A 17,272-nucleotide genomic window follows, 5' to 3' on the forward strand; every position below is an offset into this window, starting at 1 on the left:
AGCACAGAAGTATTCGGTTTCGTTCATGAGCTTCCCCCCACCCCACCCAACCCAAACCAAAACACCCTCGATTTCGACTCCCAAACCCAAATACACAACAACGCAGTTATATACACAGCAACAAGAGATCATCTAATCCACGTTCCCTTTACCCCAAATCAAATCTCAGATTCAACTGGTCTCTTATTATTAAATCAGCGAAGCTGACTTTGGGTGTGATAATTGTGACGTTCTTTGTTTGTGGGTTGAATGCAGATAAATAGCGAGGAATGAACGTAAATTCCATGTGTTACGGTGGCGTTTCTAGCATGCACCGCTCGAGTACGTGGATTTGAGAGATAAAATTGAGGGTCTAAATTATAAACTCGAAACTGTTTATTGAGAGTGGGGAGCTAGCTGATATACAGAGAAATACAGATATAAATGTCGAATCAAGTGGTGAATGTGAGGAGGGATAGGATTGGGGCATGCATGACATGCCCTCTTTGTCACAAGCTCTTCAGAGATGCAACTACTATTTCCGAATGTCTTCATACATGTGAGTCCCCTTTTAATTTCTCTCTTTATATATACTGCTCACTGCTGCTGCTCAATGTCAGCTGTTTGAATTTTGAATTGCTTTCCGTTTTCTGATTATTGTTTCAGTCATTTTTACGATCTGGGTTTACTTTTTTTGGAATTGCGTACTACTCTTTGCCTGCTAAATGGGAACGAGCTATGTGTTTGATCGATCCTATTTCAGTAAATCACATGTTATTTCCTCTGCGCTAATGATTATCTACGGGAAATTGATGATTTTTTTTTTATGTTTTCGTTTCAGCTGTATTTGCTTATTGTTGTGACTAGGGAGATACATGTTTTGAGCTGATCAGGACAGTTCGTAGTGTCTAATTGAAGCTTCAAAATGCTGTTGATTGACCTGATTTATTTGTATCGTGCATTATATATTTTCTTTTTCTGTTACTTTAGATTATGTGATCTCAGTTACAAATTGGAGTCCAGGAGAGGTGTTAGTTTAAGTTATTGCTAAATTGCTGTCTTTTTGCTCGCAAGTGACCGTGATGTTTCTTTATTCATGTAAGCATTTCTAGAAAGTTAATTTTCTATACAAGAGTTTACGATCTTGCATTCATGTATATGGTGTGAAACATGATGAATGAGTTGAACTTAGCTTACTTTCTTCTTGTTCCCTTTACATAAAAATGTTGTCTTTCTGCATTTTGGTTTGAGTATTATTGTAAATAGCAACTGTTTTTGCAAAAAAGATGACTACTGTTTTGACACTGTTCCTTCTGGAACTTCACTCAGTTTGCAGGAAATGCATCTACAAGAAGTTGTCTGATGAAGAAACGGAATGCTGTCCGATTTGCAATATCGACCTAGGCTGTGTTCCTTTAGAGAAATTGAGGTCATATTATCGTCTAGCTCTTAATTCTTTTCCCTTTCTCTTTTCTTAAATGCAAAGAGTGTGCTTAAGTACTCAGTGGACGTATTCGTGCAGAAAGTTTTAGCTTTAGATATTCTTCAGAAACTTTTTTTTCCGCCACCTGGAAGTTCTACTAGAACATTCCATCTATATTGACTAACTTAATTTTCTATGCCTACCAAATATAACATCATGAAGTCTGTGCCATGTTTACTTAGAGAGTTCGACTAAAAGATTCCATCTATATTGATTAACTTAATTTTCTACACCTACCAAACTTAACATCATTAAGCCTGTACCATGTTCACCGCTCCTTTGGAGTTTGGTATGCAGCTATAAAGTACAGGCTTTTTCCGTGGGAAAGAAATTAGGTGGAAACTGCAGCTATGTGATTTCAGTATGGTTATTTATGCCTGGATATATGTGTGGTCTTCACACTTATTGCTGGCTCAAGATTGTTCTATGTTTAACTAGAGAGCAATATGACATGCTCATCAAGTTTGGGAATTTCTTTCCTCTACCACATTCACCTTTTTTCTTTATGAAGTCCATCTTTAAAGAAACAGGCATGCTAAATTTTTGTTGACATTTTGAGTTTCCTGGACATAGATGGATTAGGATTTCTCTAAACATACTGAGCACAGATCATAGTGCTCTAGGGGGTAGCTTTCCTCTTATGTGTCACTACAATTACGCTAACTCTTGTACAGCATGTTTAATCATTCAATCAATTATGTGTCCATCCGAAATTAACTGGGATCTGTAGTATGAATCCTCTATATCTGTTCAACTCTATTCAATCTAGTTTACTCCAATACTAAATAATCTGTCTAATAATGCAAATAAGGAGTTCTGTAAAACTATAAGCTCTCTAAATTTGATACTTGTCTCCACGCTGACGTGCAAATCTCTTATCACATTAAAAAGACTTTTGGTGGACAAAGGACATAATGTTAGTGTAACAACAGAGAAGCCTGAATCCCAACTAGTTTTATCGTCTGTATGGATCCTTTGCTTCACTGTTTTTGCACTTATTAAATCCACATTTATCACGAAAGTTATTTGGTCTTTGAAACAAATCCCTCCATACGGGTTTAGGTTTGCCTCTCTTCTCCTTTTAGTACCTTACGGACTAATGTATTTGGAGATCTGCTTAGCGACATGGTTAAACCATCTCAGGTGGACATCTCTCATTTTTTCCTCTGTGCTACTTGTTGCACCCTTTGTCAGATCTGATTTTTTCTCTTGTGGATATGTTAGGTCTTTAAGGCCACATATTCAACCCTTAAAACAATGTTGATCCCACAACAATTTGATATATTTGCCTTTTACCAAGTTACGGGTTGGATCAGTATTTACAATTAATTCCTGATACAATTTGGAGGTTCTGTGAAGAAAGACCAATAAGGTAACAAGAAGACATTGATTCTGGGAATATAAGGAGGAAAACTTGGCAGCAGAAGACATCGGCAGACTTCTATATCATCCAATAAAATTGGAATCTGTAGCTGTTGGATTTAAAGTTCACTTTTGATTATCTGAGAAACTTCTGAAGTAGTAAAGGAGAGGCATCACACAACAGATGGGTGTGTAGAGAGCAAACTATAATATGTGGACAACACATGATGACATATGTCTCATTAAAAAAATGAGTCTCTGTGTGTGTGTGTGTTTGTGTGTGTATGATGATAGGTAAAATTTATTACTGAAGTACCCATAGCTCATCAAGTTTCACCAGTTACGTTAGGCTACACTACAACTCAGTTAATCTTCATTTTCTGTCACGATTCTGTTCTGCTTTTTCATGCATGTAGCTGCATCTTATGCATGTTATATTTTCTTCTACGGTTGGGTGGAAGACAAAATTTTCCCTGAGAATGTTATTTGCTTTTTTAATTATTTTACAACAGGCCAGATCACAATCTGCAAGATGTGAGAGCAAAGGTATTCCCTTATAAGAGGCGAAAGGTGAACGCACCTGAAATTATGCCTTCAGTTGCATTGCCAGTAAGGAGAAAGGAGAGATCCCTCTCGTCACTTGTGGTCAGCACTCCAAGAGTATCTGCACAAACTGGAATGACAGGAAGAAGATCAAAATCGGTGGCAAGAAAAACATTACGGGGTTCCGCCTTTTCAATTGAGAAACCTGTCAAGAAAGAAGAAGGTTCTGGAGAAGATCAACTGGATAGCTCTAGCTCACCTGAGACTTTGAACAAGTTCACTCAGAACATAAGGCTGGTAAGTCATGTTCTTCAGATGTTAGGTGCTATGCCTCAATTTGGACTTCGTTGAGGTCTTGTCGTTGGTCAATGTTATGCAAAGACCTGCAGTATTATTGTCACAGTCAATCATGTCAATTTTTTTGCAGAATTCTTCCAGTGGTGAGCCTTCTGACCACCCTACACCTGATAAAGAAATTGCAAACGGCAGTAAACAGTGGGAAGGCAAAGTTGATTTGTGGAAACCATTAAATTGTTTGGTAGAAGCAGCAAACAGGAGCAAATCTTCGAGGTTTTCCTCACAGGGTTCTACCGCTAAGTCAGAAGGTGTGCATTCCCATGACCGTGAGGGTCATGTCCGTAAAACTAAAGTCAAAGAACATGGGCACAAATTGAAGATCAAGGATGATAATAATGGTGATCCTGGTCCTCAAGAATTTGATAAACCTAAGAAATCACGTAGAATTCGCCAAAAGAAGGCATCAGCTTTTGGAGAGTTTAATATTTCACCGCAAACTGTGCTGGAGGCAACCAGTGCCAGATGTGAAAGAAGAATCTATCCAATATGGTTCTCATTAGTGGCCTCTGAAGACCAGTGAGAATCTGCTTTTATCTTATAGAATTTTTCTGTTTTACTTTTACTGAGACGAGTGAATTTCCAATGTTTTTAATTCTCCGAATTATTTGTGTCAGGGAGGGAGATACACCCTTGCCACAGATTTCTGGGAGTTACTTGAGAATAAAGTAAGTGCATTTTATTCCTTGAAACAAACTTCTGATGATGATGCTCTTAATATGCCTGATTTTGCTCTTAGAATTCACAAAGGTTGTACCAAGAACATATTAGCTGCATGAATTTTCGTTCTTACAAAATTTGATAAGCTTTTCCTACCCTTCCTGAGGTACGAAGGTGATATATCATTTCTTTCCAGCACTGACAATTCTGCAACTTGTCTACTGCGGTGGCTACGGAGAAGTCATAGTCACATTGCATAAAGATAAATGATAGAAGCTAAATATGCTAACTACTTAATGTTGCGTCAGGAGCACTGAAACTGACCTTTATAATAGAACTAGTCTTAGGGTACGCGCTTTGCGCGTGAACCTATATCGACGAATATAAAATTTATTTAAATATTAGTATAAAATAATATGTATTTGTCATGCAATTAACTTATCATTTCGATAATATTTCTAGAATTTGATGATGTGCTAAAGATTATAATAACCATAGATGTTAGAAATTTATATCTATTATATATTTATTTGAATGTGCATTTATATTTTTGTATGTAAATTTTAGCTAGTCATTTATGTTTGAATGTGGCTTGTGGGTTTTGATTTTAAACTCATTTGTCTATAATCACTCGTTTGGCTAATCAAAGTCTGTTCATTCCTCAAGAAGAAATCAAATTGTGTTCCTAAATAAGTACTAAATATTAGTGATGAGAAAGGAAGTTTTTAAACGCTATTGTTGAAAAATCCTTGTTTAATTATAGTAAGGATTAATATTTCCTACCTAGTTGAAATAAGGAAGAACTTATATAAGTAAAATTTATATAAGGAAAAGATTAAATTCCTAAATATTAGGGATTTCTATATAAATGATTATTACTAAATATTTAGGAAAATAATAAAATAACTATTTTGTCTAGTATGAACTCAATTTTAAAAGGTAAAGGTAAAAAAGGCGAACGACATTTCAAGGGTTTTCCTGCTTTTAATATAGTATAGATTTTTTTTCCATTTTTACCCTACGAAAGTAATTGGTCTCCTAATTGTTGTCTTATTGTTTTTCCTTTTTTACCTAAGAATTTTTTGACTTAACAATCTTTGGTAGATTATTAGGGATACTAATTAAGGAAGAAGGTTCCTACTTCTACTCTTCTTCTTAATTATTATTTCTTTTTATTCTATGGCTATATCTTTTTTTTTAATAGTAATTTATTTGTATTTACAATTTTATCCATTATAAATTACACTTATATAGGGTAAAAATGGTGAACGACATTTCGCTAAGGGCCTTCGTGCTTTTAATATTGTATAGATATGCTCTAAATCTGAGTACATGCATTGTGCTGTGTTAACAAGCTGGGCAGTTGATTTAAATTACCTTTATTTTGAGCATTTAATCACATCTGGTCAGTATATTCTTGCATCATTTAGGGGGTAATTGTTTATAGACCAGCAATGATCGAAAGTAATAATCTAAACTGAACGTGCTGATTTGACTTTGAAATCGGACTAATTCTCTGTTCTAACATAAAATGTTAGTATAACGGGTTCCTATAATCAGATAGATCGCTATCCAGTTCTCCCTGAATTAGCTTGTGGAATTTACTTAAAAGTAGTCCAGAAAAGCAAAAACTTTGTCTTAGATGTAGATTCCTCTACATCCTGAATGCTGTATCCACCTGTGACCTGTCAACCACCGTGCAATTCATTCAAGTGTGGTATTCATGCGGTTTCTGTATCAAATTGAATGTTAGGTCATGTGAAACTTCCAGTTGCGAAATGAAACTACAACTTATTAATTCAGGTTCATGGTGCTATATTTACACTTCCCAACTAGTGAAAAAACAAAAGGTACTCTACACTCTCCAACCATAATAAACCATGGTTAATCTATCACCTCATTTCTACACCCACTTTTTGTAAAAGAACCATAAGTTTTTATAACTGTGAATCTGCTGTTCTTAGCTAAGGCTGTATGTGGTCCCGGGCCCGGGCCTAAATGGGCTAAACGGGCCGGGCTAAACGGGCCTGGGCTTAGCGGTCCCGGGCTCTGGCGGTCCCGGGCTTCGCGGTCCCGGGCTTCGTGGGCTCAACGGGTAGGACCAGCCCGTGACGGGCCTAAGCCCATATGATCCCGGGCTAAATGGGCCGGGCTCGTGGGCTTAGCGGGCCTAACGGGCTTTTTTTTATTTCCGGGCTTTTTTTTTAATTTTTTTTATTTAGGGCAATTTCTTGTAAACCATATGTGTATGTATATATATAAATTGCTCTTATGCATGGCTATATAAATATATGTGGTATATATAATATAGAAATCTAATTATTAAAGTGTTTGACGAAAATGTAAAATAACAAATCAATAGTAAAACTAAATTGGCATGCATAATAAATTAATAACAAAGTACAACATGAAGCATAAATACGTCTGATAATTTTAAAATAACACAAATTGTTGAAAAATCTTAAAGACGAATTTGCGGATAAATACCCTCAACACAATACTTTATATGCCTCCTTAAAATGCCTGTGGTACACCCTGAACGAAAATTTAAGACTCTTCCACAGTTCTTGCACTTTAATATTTGGCCTTCTTCATTTTCTTCAAGCACTTCATAGTATTGCGACACAAATAAGCGCACTCTTTCCGAACGAGGCATGATTTAACTTGAAAATTGAGATTGAGACTTGAAGTCTTGAAAATTGGAGATTGACAGATTGAGAGAAATTTAGATTGAGAAATGAGTATTGAGTATTGAAATGAAGAAGAGGGAGGGGGGTACTTATAGTGTTAGATAAGGTTAGTTTTGTAAATTAAAAAAAAATGGCTATTTGTGCAATTAATATGACCGTTGGTGGTCATTGGGGGTGGGGCCCTCATTTTGAAAAATCTTGTTTTGTAGTATATATAGTACTACTTCTTCATGTAAATATAATATATATAGTATACTAGTATAGTGTACTATATATTGTATGTTATGTATATATATTCCCTTATGTATTTTCTTGTAGTATATATTGTATGTTACGTATATATATTCCCTTATATATTTTCTTGTAGTATATATTGTATGTTATGTATATATATTCCATTATATAATTTGTTGTAGTATAAATTGTATGTTATGTATATATATTCCCTTATATATTTTCTTGTAGTATATATTGTATGTTATGTATATATATTCCATTATATAATTTGTTGTAGTATAAATTGTATGTTATGTATATATATTCCCTTATATATTTTCTTGTAGTACATATTGTATGTTATGTATATATATTCCATTATATAATTTGTTGTAGTATATATTGTATGTTATGTATATATATTATACCTTATAAATAATTGCAAGTTAAAGACAAAAAAATATTGCGAAGAGATATTCAAGGCCAAGGGTATGTTTTATAATTTTTATTACCAAAAATGGCATATCTTTCTTAGTCTTCTTCCCCCCAATGGAATGAGCACAACAAGGTACTAATACCACCATTAAAAGGAAAAAAAACTAAAGAAGATATGCCAAAGTACAAGTTACACCATAATCTACATTGTATCTCTTACAAATCTCATAAATCCTTCAAGGTTCGGAGGAGGTTCCGTTGGTGGTGGCGGAAAAGAAGCTTGTTCATCACCGCTTCCGGGCGAAGCAGCATCCTCCGCAAGTTCCGCTATCATTTCTTCATAAGCTTCGTCTATCTCCGGTTGTGATTCTGCAAGTCCAAAGTTTCTTCTTTCCGAGCGGATCCAATCTCTGAATAGTACTGATTTTTCCAAGCTCTCCCTCATAGACGCTCTATGATCACCTATTTGAAGTCTTGCTTGACTGAAAGCGCTCTCTGATGCAACTGTTGAAGCTTGAATAGATAAAATATCCCGAGCCATCCTTGCAAGAACCGGAAAATGTTTTTCCCTTGTCTTCCACCATTCCAAAAGATCAAAGGTGCCGTCTGGATTCTCCTTTTCAAGTCCCTGCGACAAATAAACTTGAAGCTCATTTAGATGTGAAGTCTCATCAAAATTATTGATGTTTATGCGCCAGCAATTTCCCACAAGTTTTACACCTAGCCTTATTTTGTTCTCTTACTTGAGTAAAAAAATTCCAAACTATTGATGTTTCTAGGCGTTTAGAAGGTTGTCTATTAAAAGTAGGGGTTTGTACAGGTGGGTCGGGCGGGGCATCAGTTGGGTTATTAACAGGACTAGTAGGTGAATCATCTAAATCCGGTTGGGTTTCATCTACATCCTCATTTTCCTCATCATTTTCTAAGATAGTTTGATTAGGATAAAGAGCATTCATAACTTCTTCATTTAATTGTTCACCTTGTGCAACATTATGGCAAAATTCACTATCGGAAAATTGAAAACAAGGGTTATCACTATCAAGAATAATAGGAGCAGCAGGACGGGTAATTGGTCTGGGTCGGGGAGCCGGGGGAAGGGTAGTAGGTTGGAGACTACTTTCACCAATTTTAGCTTTTCCCTTACCACCAAACATTTTTTTCAAAGAAAATGCCATATTAATTACAATTATGCAAACTAAACACACAAAAATATATTCTTAAAAGTTAAGAGTTGGAACGAGTTTACCGAATTGCCGAACAACTTCTTGAAAATTGAAAATCGTTGAAGACTTGAATACTTCAATTCACCAACTTCACAATTTTTCACGAAATTGCAATAATAAAATAAGCAATTATAGAAGAGAATTTAGATATAGATTGAGAGATTGAGATAGATTGATGAATTGGTGAGTAAAAATGAAAGAATGAGGGGGTATTTATAGTTGAGAATTGGGGAAAAGTGTAATTATATAAAGTTTGGGGTTAAAATAAAGTTTGGGGGCCAAATGGCTATTTTTTAAAGTTCCAAACAGTTGAAAATTAAAGGCCAACGGCTAGATTTTAAAATCTGACCGTTGGCTATTTTTTAAAAAAAAAAAAGTTTTTTTTTTTTAAAAAATAGCCGTTGGAGCCCGTTAGGACCGTTAGGCCCGCTTGAACCGGCCCAGGACCGCCTGCCGGTCCCGGGCTTAGCGGTCCCGGTCTCGTGGGCCTCGTGTACAAGACCGGCCCGTCACGGGCTTCCTACCCATTTAGGGACCGGCCCACCAGGACCGGCCCGCCGGGACCGTTTAGCCCGTTAGGACCGCGGGCCCGGTCAGGTCCCGGTCCCAGACCGGCCCACCAAACAGCCTTAGTCTTAGCTTCGAAAATCGGTGGATAATGGCCTGCCTCTCTATACTTCTCCACTTATATACAAACTTGGTTAATAAGAGGATTCAAACTCTTGACATGCGTCTGCACTATATTTTCCATTGAACAAAAGCCCTAGGGGCATAAAAGAACCACATTTGTATTCTAACTTAGTATTAGTAGATATACCAAGTCAATATGTATGTACAAGATGCCTCTCGATATTCAATTTTAAATGGAGATATTTAATGGTTTGAGCCGTGAAAACAACCTCTTGCAGAAATGCAAGGTAAAACTGCATACGATAGACCCTAGTGGTCCGGTCCTTTTCCGGACCCCGCGCATAGCGGAAGCTTAGTGCACAGGGCTGCCCTTTCTAGATTTAATGGCGATTTCCAGAAGCACCGAGGAAACTGGTCTTCTTGTCATGTTACTTCAAAAACTATAAAGTAAAACCAATATAAAAAAATAAAAAGTAAAAACAATATATGCCACAGCTTTCACATCTCTTTTCTGCTTGTGCTTCTGGTCAATGTCTTTCTATGTTGTTGATGCCTTTTGGTTTGGTTTTTTATGTTGTTGATTCTTTTTTTCTAGTTTTTCTTTTTCATTTAACTTCTTTTTGTTTTTACAAGGTGTTGTTATCTTTCTAGAACTGTTTGATGTCCTTTTCTGGGTGGATTACTTAGTTGTTGTTTTTTTCATTTTTTCTTTTTGATGAAAGATATGATTTTCGGGTATCGCAAATCCAGTCTAAGGAAAGTTCTGGCGAACCAGTTCTGTAGGTTCTCTTTAGCTCCGCGTATCAATCTATGTTTGTTTGTTGGAGCTTTCCTACGCACTTCTTTTCCATTATTCAACAGTTGCTACACTCAGATATGGGGGTACAACTAGCCCTGCTTTTGAAATTGGAGAAAACCAGCTGGTTAAACTCAGTTGGGTATGCTTTTAGGGACCATATACTTATCCTAGGAAACCCGTGTTGCAGAGAGCATCCCGACTTCACATGCAGTAACATGACCCTTGCGCTTTGATGACTGAATACAATCTTGAGTGCAAAGAATTTCTTACTACAAAGTTACCTATGTTTTTCTATACCAAATGGGCTCTAACCACACCTTTGTGAAGGAGACCAACTGGCTTTAATGAGGCATTTACCTATGGAACAACCCGAAGGGTGACCCGGGGTATTAATTTAAGAAAATTACTTGGTGGATTCTCACCAAGTCTTTTGCATTTGGTCTTGGAATAGTCTTAGATGCTCTAAACAATTGGAGTAAGCCAGTGATTGGTCTTTTATCTATTTTAGTCAACTGGATGGGTGAGTCCGATACCTACCTTCCAAGATGGTTATGATGTGAACGCCAGTTATAATTTGGATTTCTTAACTGTGGAGGAAGCCAGTTCTGGAGCATAGCTAATAGATGCTGAAGATAAGAGTTAAGGTACTAGAGGGGTTACTGGGACAAAATGCTGGAGGATTTATTCTCCTCTTTCAGGATAGGATTTTCTTTTACAGGCCAGTATTTCTTAGGGATTGCAACTACTTATGAGAGACCTGTCTTGCAAAGTTGCTGTAAACTATAAGCCAGCTACTTGCTTCATGGTGATAACACTGCGCCAACTTGGGTAGTATAATAAAATGGATGTTCATGCCTAGTTAAGTGCCTTTATGTTCCTTGTCTTCTCTTGATTTTAAGATAGCTCCTCTTCTCTTGATTTTAAGATAGCTCCTTACGTATTGCCTCTCTCTATGAACTCTCTCTCTCATATAGTTGCTAACTCAGTCTCTTGCTGGATCTTATGTGGTGTTCACAGTTATTTGACCAATCAGGTGAATGATGAAAATATTGGCTTATAATATAGTCCCCCTTGTACCACTTTCTTCTGGTATTAGAAGTACCATTGGTAAACCAATCTGATTCCTCCAAGCCGTTGAATGGCTTCTGTAGAGAGCAATATTCTTGCATAGCTCCTTTTGATATGTATTCTCCTTTTATAGGGATATGTTCCCCTTTTTTGACATTAATATCTTATGTGTAATTATACTAATTTTTTAAGAAGTACAACAATAGTGTACTATAGAGTGTCTATTTGTTAAACTCATTTGTTTCTACTTTTTTATTAGAAGGCTAGAAGTAGCAATAGTTGTGATCTAGCATTACTGCATTCATAATTTCTTGTTTTCCATCTTCTTGCCTATTTCCCAGCTACACTTCCACAGTTGCTTTTTAATCTACGCCCCTCAAGCCTCAGAATTCTCTGGTTTCTTCCACGTCAGTGCTGCAACTGATTTACTATTGCAGCATGTTTCTGCAGCCCAAAAGTTCCTCCAATATTCAGAGTGATGTTTGCTTCCGCACCTGCCATATATTGTTTTAGATTTTTGTATTTCTTATTTTCATTTGTTTCCACCCCTTGGATATCCTTTTAACCAATTTTGAATTGTGACCACCTCGTGTAGGTGAGGCTTGAATTTAGAAACTTTGCCTGTTCATCATAAGAGTGTGGCCGCTTCATATAAAAGTTTAAGCTTTTAGAGAAGGGACAGATTATTTGTTTATATTAGGTCAGCAACACTCAGGTTGGACCTCTCAAAGCTAATCTTTTGCTTTGGTAAAAGGTCCTACTTTACTGTCGGTGAACGAGGTTAGATTTGTTACACTGACTAGTAGGACCAATCCTCGTACATTATGTTGGCCGTCTTCTGGGGGTAGTATTCAACAAGAAACCAGTGTCGTCAAAGGCGTGCTTAAGCCCTAAAGCGAGGCTCAAAACGTGTTGAGCGTTTCGCCTTGTTTAGCGGGCGCTTCAGTGTTGTCATCAAGGCTCTAAGGCATACTTTTCCTTGCCAACGAGCGTATCTGAAGAGGCAAACCTAAACAATTAATATTTCACTTTATTGTGAAAAAAATCAATTTCTTTATCCATATATTTGTTATTCATGCTTATAATTATTAGTCTAGGACTATTTTTTTTCCATTTGAGCTTTTCTCCATTAAAGCCCATGCTTTATTTGCCCTTTGCACTTAAAGCCCCAATGTACCTCAGAGCTTTTCTTGCGCTTTAAGCCTTTGATAACACTGCAAGCAACAACTACTATGCCTCCAATTGGGTAAACAAGGAATGTAGCATGAGGACTTGCGAGGGAGTCACCCATCCTAGTACTACTCTCGCCTAAGTATGTTTGGTTTTGATGGGATCAAGTGCGTTAGTGGTGGTATGGTCGTATCCACGTTTGCTCGAAATAGAAGAATATCACTACTAATAGTTAGTATGCCCTCCATCTGATTATGTTCTCATGAGTAGAACTAAGGTCCTTGAGCTTGAACTCAAAATGATCTCCTCTTCAACTGAAGTTTGAAATATATGGAAGCTTAGATCGGACAAAGACTATGAAGTATCCATCCCTTTTTTTTATCTCTTTGTTCTGGTTTGGTCTATATCTTGTGACCTGAACATTACACTGTCCAATTTCAAACAACTAATTATATACCAAACCTGCATCCTATCTCCAGACCAGCTAAGTTCAGAAATCACAGTTGTTAACTTTTAATGGCTTATAACCAACAGTAATATCACGGGTAGTAATGAAAGCATGAAATGAAGCGTGCTTGTGATCTGGGAACTTTGAAATAAAAAAGGAAAATCACTGACAAAAAGGACCTTGCAATTTGATATGCTGACATTAAAATTCTTAAACGGTTCATAAGAAGGCTAAATGGAAAAAGAGTAGTTTTTGGGAAGATTTGAAAAAGGTAAAATGGCAATGCAGAAAAAGAGGTCTGCTCTGGAAGTTGGTGAAAAGATAATCTGATATTTTATGACATGAATTCTTGCAAATTTTCCTCATAATTTTTCTCATATCTTCCGCTGTTGCAGAGACGGTAACATTCCAGTTTCTTTCATCCAAAAATACCTGGTGAGGAAGTTGGATCTTAAGAGCGAAGACGAGGTAATTGGCTTGATTTTAGTTATTTATAAATCAATGAACAACACATGCATTTATTCACATTATACATCTTCCTTGGTGATGTTCAATTGAAGTTAGTGGGGAACATGATTTTCTATAATATTAATTGCCATTGGGTGCAATGTTCATTCGGTCTGGTTTTGAACGGGTTGAACTCAACTTTGGCTCAGGTAACTGTCTATGTTACGTGAGTGCAATATGAGGAATTATAATGTGTAATGCTCAATGTTAACTGTAATATGTTCCTTTCTGGTTACCAAGAAGATGACCCGTAAGTGACAAGTATGGTTGCCCCTAAGTATGACAGAGGGAGAGTTCTTGCAATAAACTTGACTGAAGAAAACATACATGATTTAATTGTTTTACTTTTTGTTGTGCTGACTCGAGTTTATTTGTAGGTTGAGATTAGATGTATGGGACAATCAATAGCCCCCAGTTTACCACTTAACAGTTTGGTTGATATGTGGCTTCAAACTACTACATCCGAAAGAATACCAGCAATTATTGGTTCATCAGCAAAGGACTTTGTGATGGTGTTGGCTTATGCTCGAAAGATTCCAGGCGTTCCAGCTTCTTGAGTTATTATCACTGCATTCATGTACTTGATAAACTATATTAGAGCTAGTGTTATGTTGAAGTACCAGGCGGAATTGCTAGGCCCCTGTGCCTCGAGTGGCATATGATAAGTGTAGACTTGTAAGTTGTATTTAATTGCTGCAACTAGAATTGGTGCAGATCGGCGGGAATCAAGCAACAGGGTAAGAAAAAAGATGAGATTTCACATGGGACCCTGAACGAGTTCGGCTATTCGTGCTCTAACTGAGAAGATACCATGCTCTCAAGTTCACTATTTTTCTGCAATGTGTTGTATGCTTGTAGTGTACACTACCTTGTAGTTATACTGCGTGAATTTTGATAGTGTTTTTTCATTATGTCTTTCAAACCTCCAGCCATCATAATACACAATTATTTATATTTCAAAGATACTAGTATTTCATCATCAGCCTCCAGAATGATGAATTACATTGCTGTATTCTGATTGCCATTCTGAGATTAGAATTCATGTGCATATTTAATCTGCTGCTATTCTGGAGATGTTCGCACCTGTGTTTTAAAAGGTGTGGGCTTAAGGTGGGGCGTTTTACATATGCCTCAACAAGGCGTAAGCCCGGAGGCACGGGGTGTAAGCCCCATAAGTATTTAATCTATAATGTTTTATAAAATAATATAATTACAGTAAATATTTATAAACAGGTAAAATTGCATAAATATTGAAGAAAACTATATATATATATATATATATATATATATAGTGCTCTATCCCCACTAGAAAAGTAGTCAAAGCAATCTATAATATGCTACTTAGAAGAACAAGTAACTTGAGTTGAAAAGAATAAAATTTTCTACACGGAGGAACAAAAAAGATGACTAACCTGCAATTTGAAGTTTGAACTTGCTACTATGAAGGAGAATGAAGTTCTCTTTGTATTTGTAAAAAAATAATTGAATACCATGAATTAGGGTTTCAATCAATAAAAAAGGTCTTAGACTTTTAAATTTAATACATTTCAGTTGCTTTTTAAAACTTTTGAGCAATTACCAAGCTGACTTTTGAGAATTTGAGTATTATTTTGGAGGACTTATTCAACAAATTTTGTTTTAATTTGAAAAAGTCTCAGAGACTTACGCCTCACTTAAAAAACGCGCCTCAAACACTAGTTCGCACTATCTTCATCCAAATTATTAAACTTCCTTATATATGAAGATGATTTAACTTATAGCTGGAATGACTGTGGATAGACAGCATTCGTTTCCCAGATGTTTGAACTGTTTGAACAATTAACGATCGGCAAAACATTGTCAAGCTATGTTGAATTAAACTTGAATAGAACAGGATGGAATACAGAGCATCATATAACCGATCCTAACAATTTAAAATGTAGATGTTGTTGATTCATTAATCAAATATATCAGCATGATAAGTGCAACAATAATCCAGTAAAGCTCAGTTAACTAGTGAAACAGATCCAATCACAAATCATAGAAATTCCATGCAGCATTTGATCACTAACTCGAGTACCATTGCTTAAATTGAGTACTCTTTATATACAATGACAGCACAAAACTAGACATACTCCAAATAATCCGTGTCTCAATTCTCAATTCAATTGCCGGAAAAAATGTAAACAACAGCCATTCACGACCATACAATAAACCCAGAAAAATTACACTCTTAATGCCATAAACCTCATTGCATTCTAATTCGACCTTGTATATATTGCATATAATGAACATTTTATTCAAATTGTTGAATTAATTGCTTCAACAAGAGGCCATTGACTGCAATAACATTTTGCTCCGTGTTAGCTTCTTCATATCATGACGAGCTACCAACAAAAGAAAGCAATCCACCATCAGCAGCATCATCCTCTTCTAGAAACAAATCCTCCGTAATTCTAAACGAACAATGCAAAAATACTAACACCATTCCCACCACGATCGAGACCAACACATTCAACCAGACACGTGTCAGCACCAAACTCACCACTGTAATAACGCTTAGAACAACCAGAACGATCCTATCATCAACCATACGGTTAAAAATCATCAACGGTTCGTCGCGATGGAAGTAGAGGAAAAACCAAGCAACGAACACGACTAAGAAGACGATCATTGAAATTGGATGCCATAAGAGGCTTAAGAAGAGTATGAGTAGCACAATGATGGCGTAGTTGACCCGAAAGTAACCGAGGTTTCGCTTGACACGAGATGTGAAATCGGCGAGGGAAATGGGCCGGGTATATGAAGACGGGTGGGCCAATAGTTCTCTCCATGGACGACGCCGAGCGTAGAAGGAAAGTGTGCCGGATCTGGCCCGATTGAAGGAGAAGTCATAAGCCGCACGCATGATTGAATCGGATTGTAATTTGGGGTTTCAAATGGTGAATCTTCTCGAATAAGCGAGTTGAAACCCTAGAAGGGGATCGAATGGGAGTGAATCCGCGCCTAAATAATTGGTCCTTATATTAAGGGTGTGTTTGGTACAAGCAAAAAATTTTCCATGGAAAATATTTTCCTAGAAGATATTTTCATGGAAAATGAGTGGTTTTATAACTTATTTTTCCTTGTTTGGTTGGTGAATGGAAAAAATCTTCCAAAAAATACTTTTTAGAAAAATATTTGCTTATGCTACTCTCCTCACTCATCCCCTTTCCCAAGTCCCTATATTTCATGTGCTCCCCCTCCCCCCCTTCCTCCAAATACCCAACGTTTTTAGAACTCTATTTTTCTTCAAAAATTTAATTATTCTTCTAAAAATTCATACAAACCCAAAGGCACTAATGTGTTGCATTACTTTTTTACGCAAAAATAACATTGAAATTTGTGCTCCACAACTAAAAAGAAAATACTCTTGTTTGGTTCAAAAAGAAGTACTCTTTCTACAACATGAAAATAAGTACGTATTTTGTTGAAATGAAAAATATATTTTTTCTGCATCATGAAAAGAAAATACTCATTGAAATGTAAGAAAATATTTTTTCTACATCATGGAAAAAAACTTTTATTGTTGAAATGAAAGAAAATACTTTTTACTACATCATTTTGTTAAAATGAAAGAAAATACCTTTTTACATCACAAAAAAAGACTACTGATTTTGGTTAAAATGAAGAAAAAAAAACCTTTTTATATCATAAAAAGAAAAATACCCATTTGTTGAAATTAAA

The 17,272-nt window shown here is 36.3% G+C and overlaps 2 protein-coding genes across 2 annotated transcripts; one reads left to right on the top strand and one right to left on the bottom strand.

Moving 5' to 3' along the window:
* On the top strand, nt 1–14,591 carry LOC109244463 (E3 ubiquitin protein ligase DRIP2-like). Its single transcript, XM_019411560.1, has 7 exons — nt 1–538; nt 1,309–1,408; nt 3,337–3,664; nt 3,795–4,240; nt 4,339–4,389; nt 13,456–13,528; nt 13,945–14,591. Exons 1-7 carry the CDS (start codon nt 424–426, stop codon nt 14,122–14,124), a joined length of 1,293 nt encoding a protein of 430 aa, XP_019267105.1. The 5' UTR covers nt 1–423; the 3' UTR covers nt 14,125–14,591.
* A 986-nt stretch (nt 14,592–15,577) lies between these two features.
* Nucleotides 15,578–16,550, bottom strand: LOC109244464 (PRA1 family protein F3-like). Its single transcript, XM_019411561.1, has one exon. It carries the CDS (start codon nt 16,452–16,454, stop codon nt 15,924–15,926), a length of 531 nt encoding a protein of 176 aa, XP_019267106.1. The 5' UTR covers nt 16,455–16,550; the 3' UTR covers nt 15,578–15,923.
* Nucleotides 16,551–17,272: the final 722 nt, after the last annotated feature.

This window comes from Nicotiana attenuata, unplaced genomic scaffold (genome assembly GCF_001879085.1).
Source record: "Nicotiana attenuata strain UT unplaced genomic scaffold, NIATTr2, whole genome shotgun sequence".
In the NCBI taxonomy this organism is placed as follows: domain Eukaryota; kingdom Viridiplantae; phylum Streptophyta; class Magnoliopsida; order Solanales; family Solanaceae; genus Nicotiana; species Nicotiana attenuata.

What these genes read in the sequence shown, in the direction of transcription:
- LOC109244463 (XM_019411560.1), top strand. Translation starts at nt 424, where the DNA reads ATGTCGAATCAAGTGGTGAATGTGAGGAGGGATAGGATTGGGGCATGC. An exon ending in TTAGTGGCCTCTGAAGACCA is followed by an intron (nt 4,241 to 4,338) that starts GTGAGAATCTGC and finishes TATTTGTGTCAG; the next exon opens with GGAGGGAGATACACCCTTGC. An exon ending in ATCTTAAGAGCGAAGACGAG is followed by an intron (nt 13,529 to 13,944) that starts GTAATTGGCTTG and finishes GTTTATTTGTAG; the next exon opens with GTTGAGATTAGATGTATGGG.
- LOC109244464 (XM_019411561.1), bottom strand. Translation starts at nt 16,454, where the DNA reads ATGCGTGCGGCTTATGACTTCTCCTTCAATCGGGCCAGATCCGGCACA.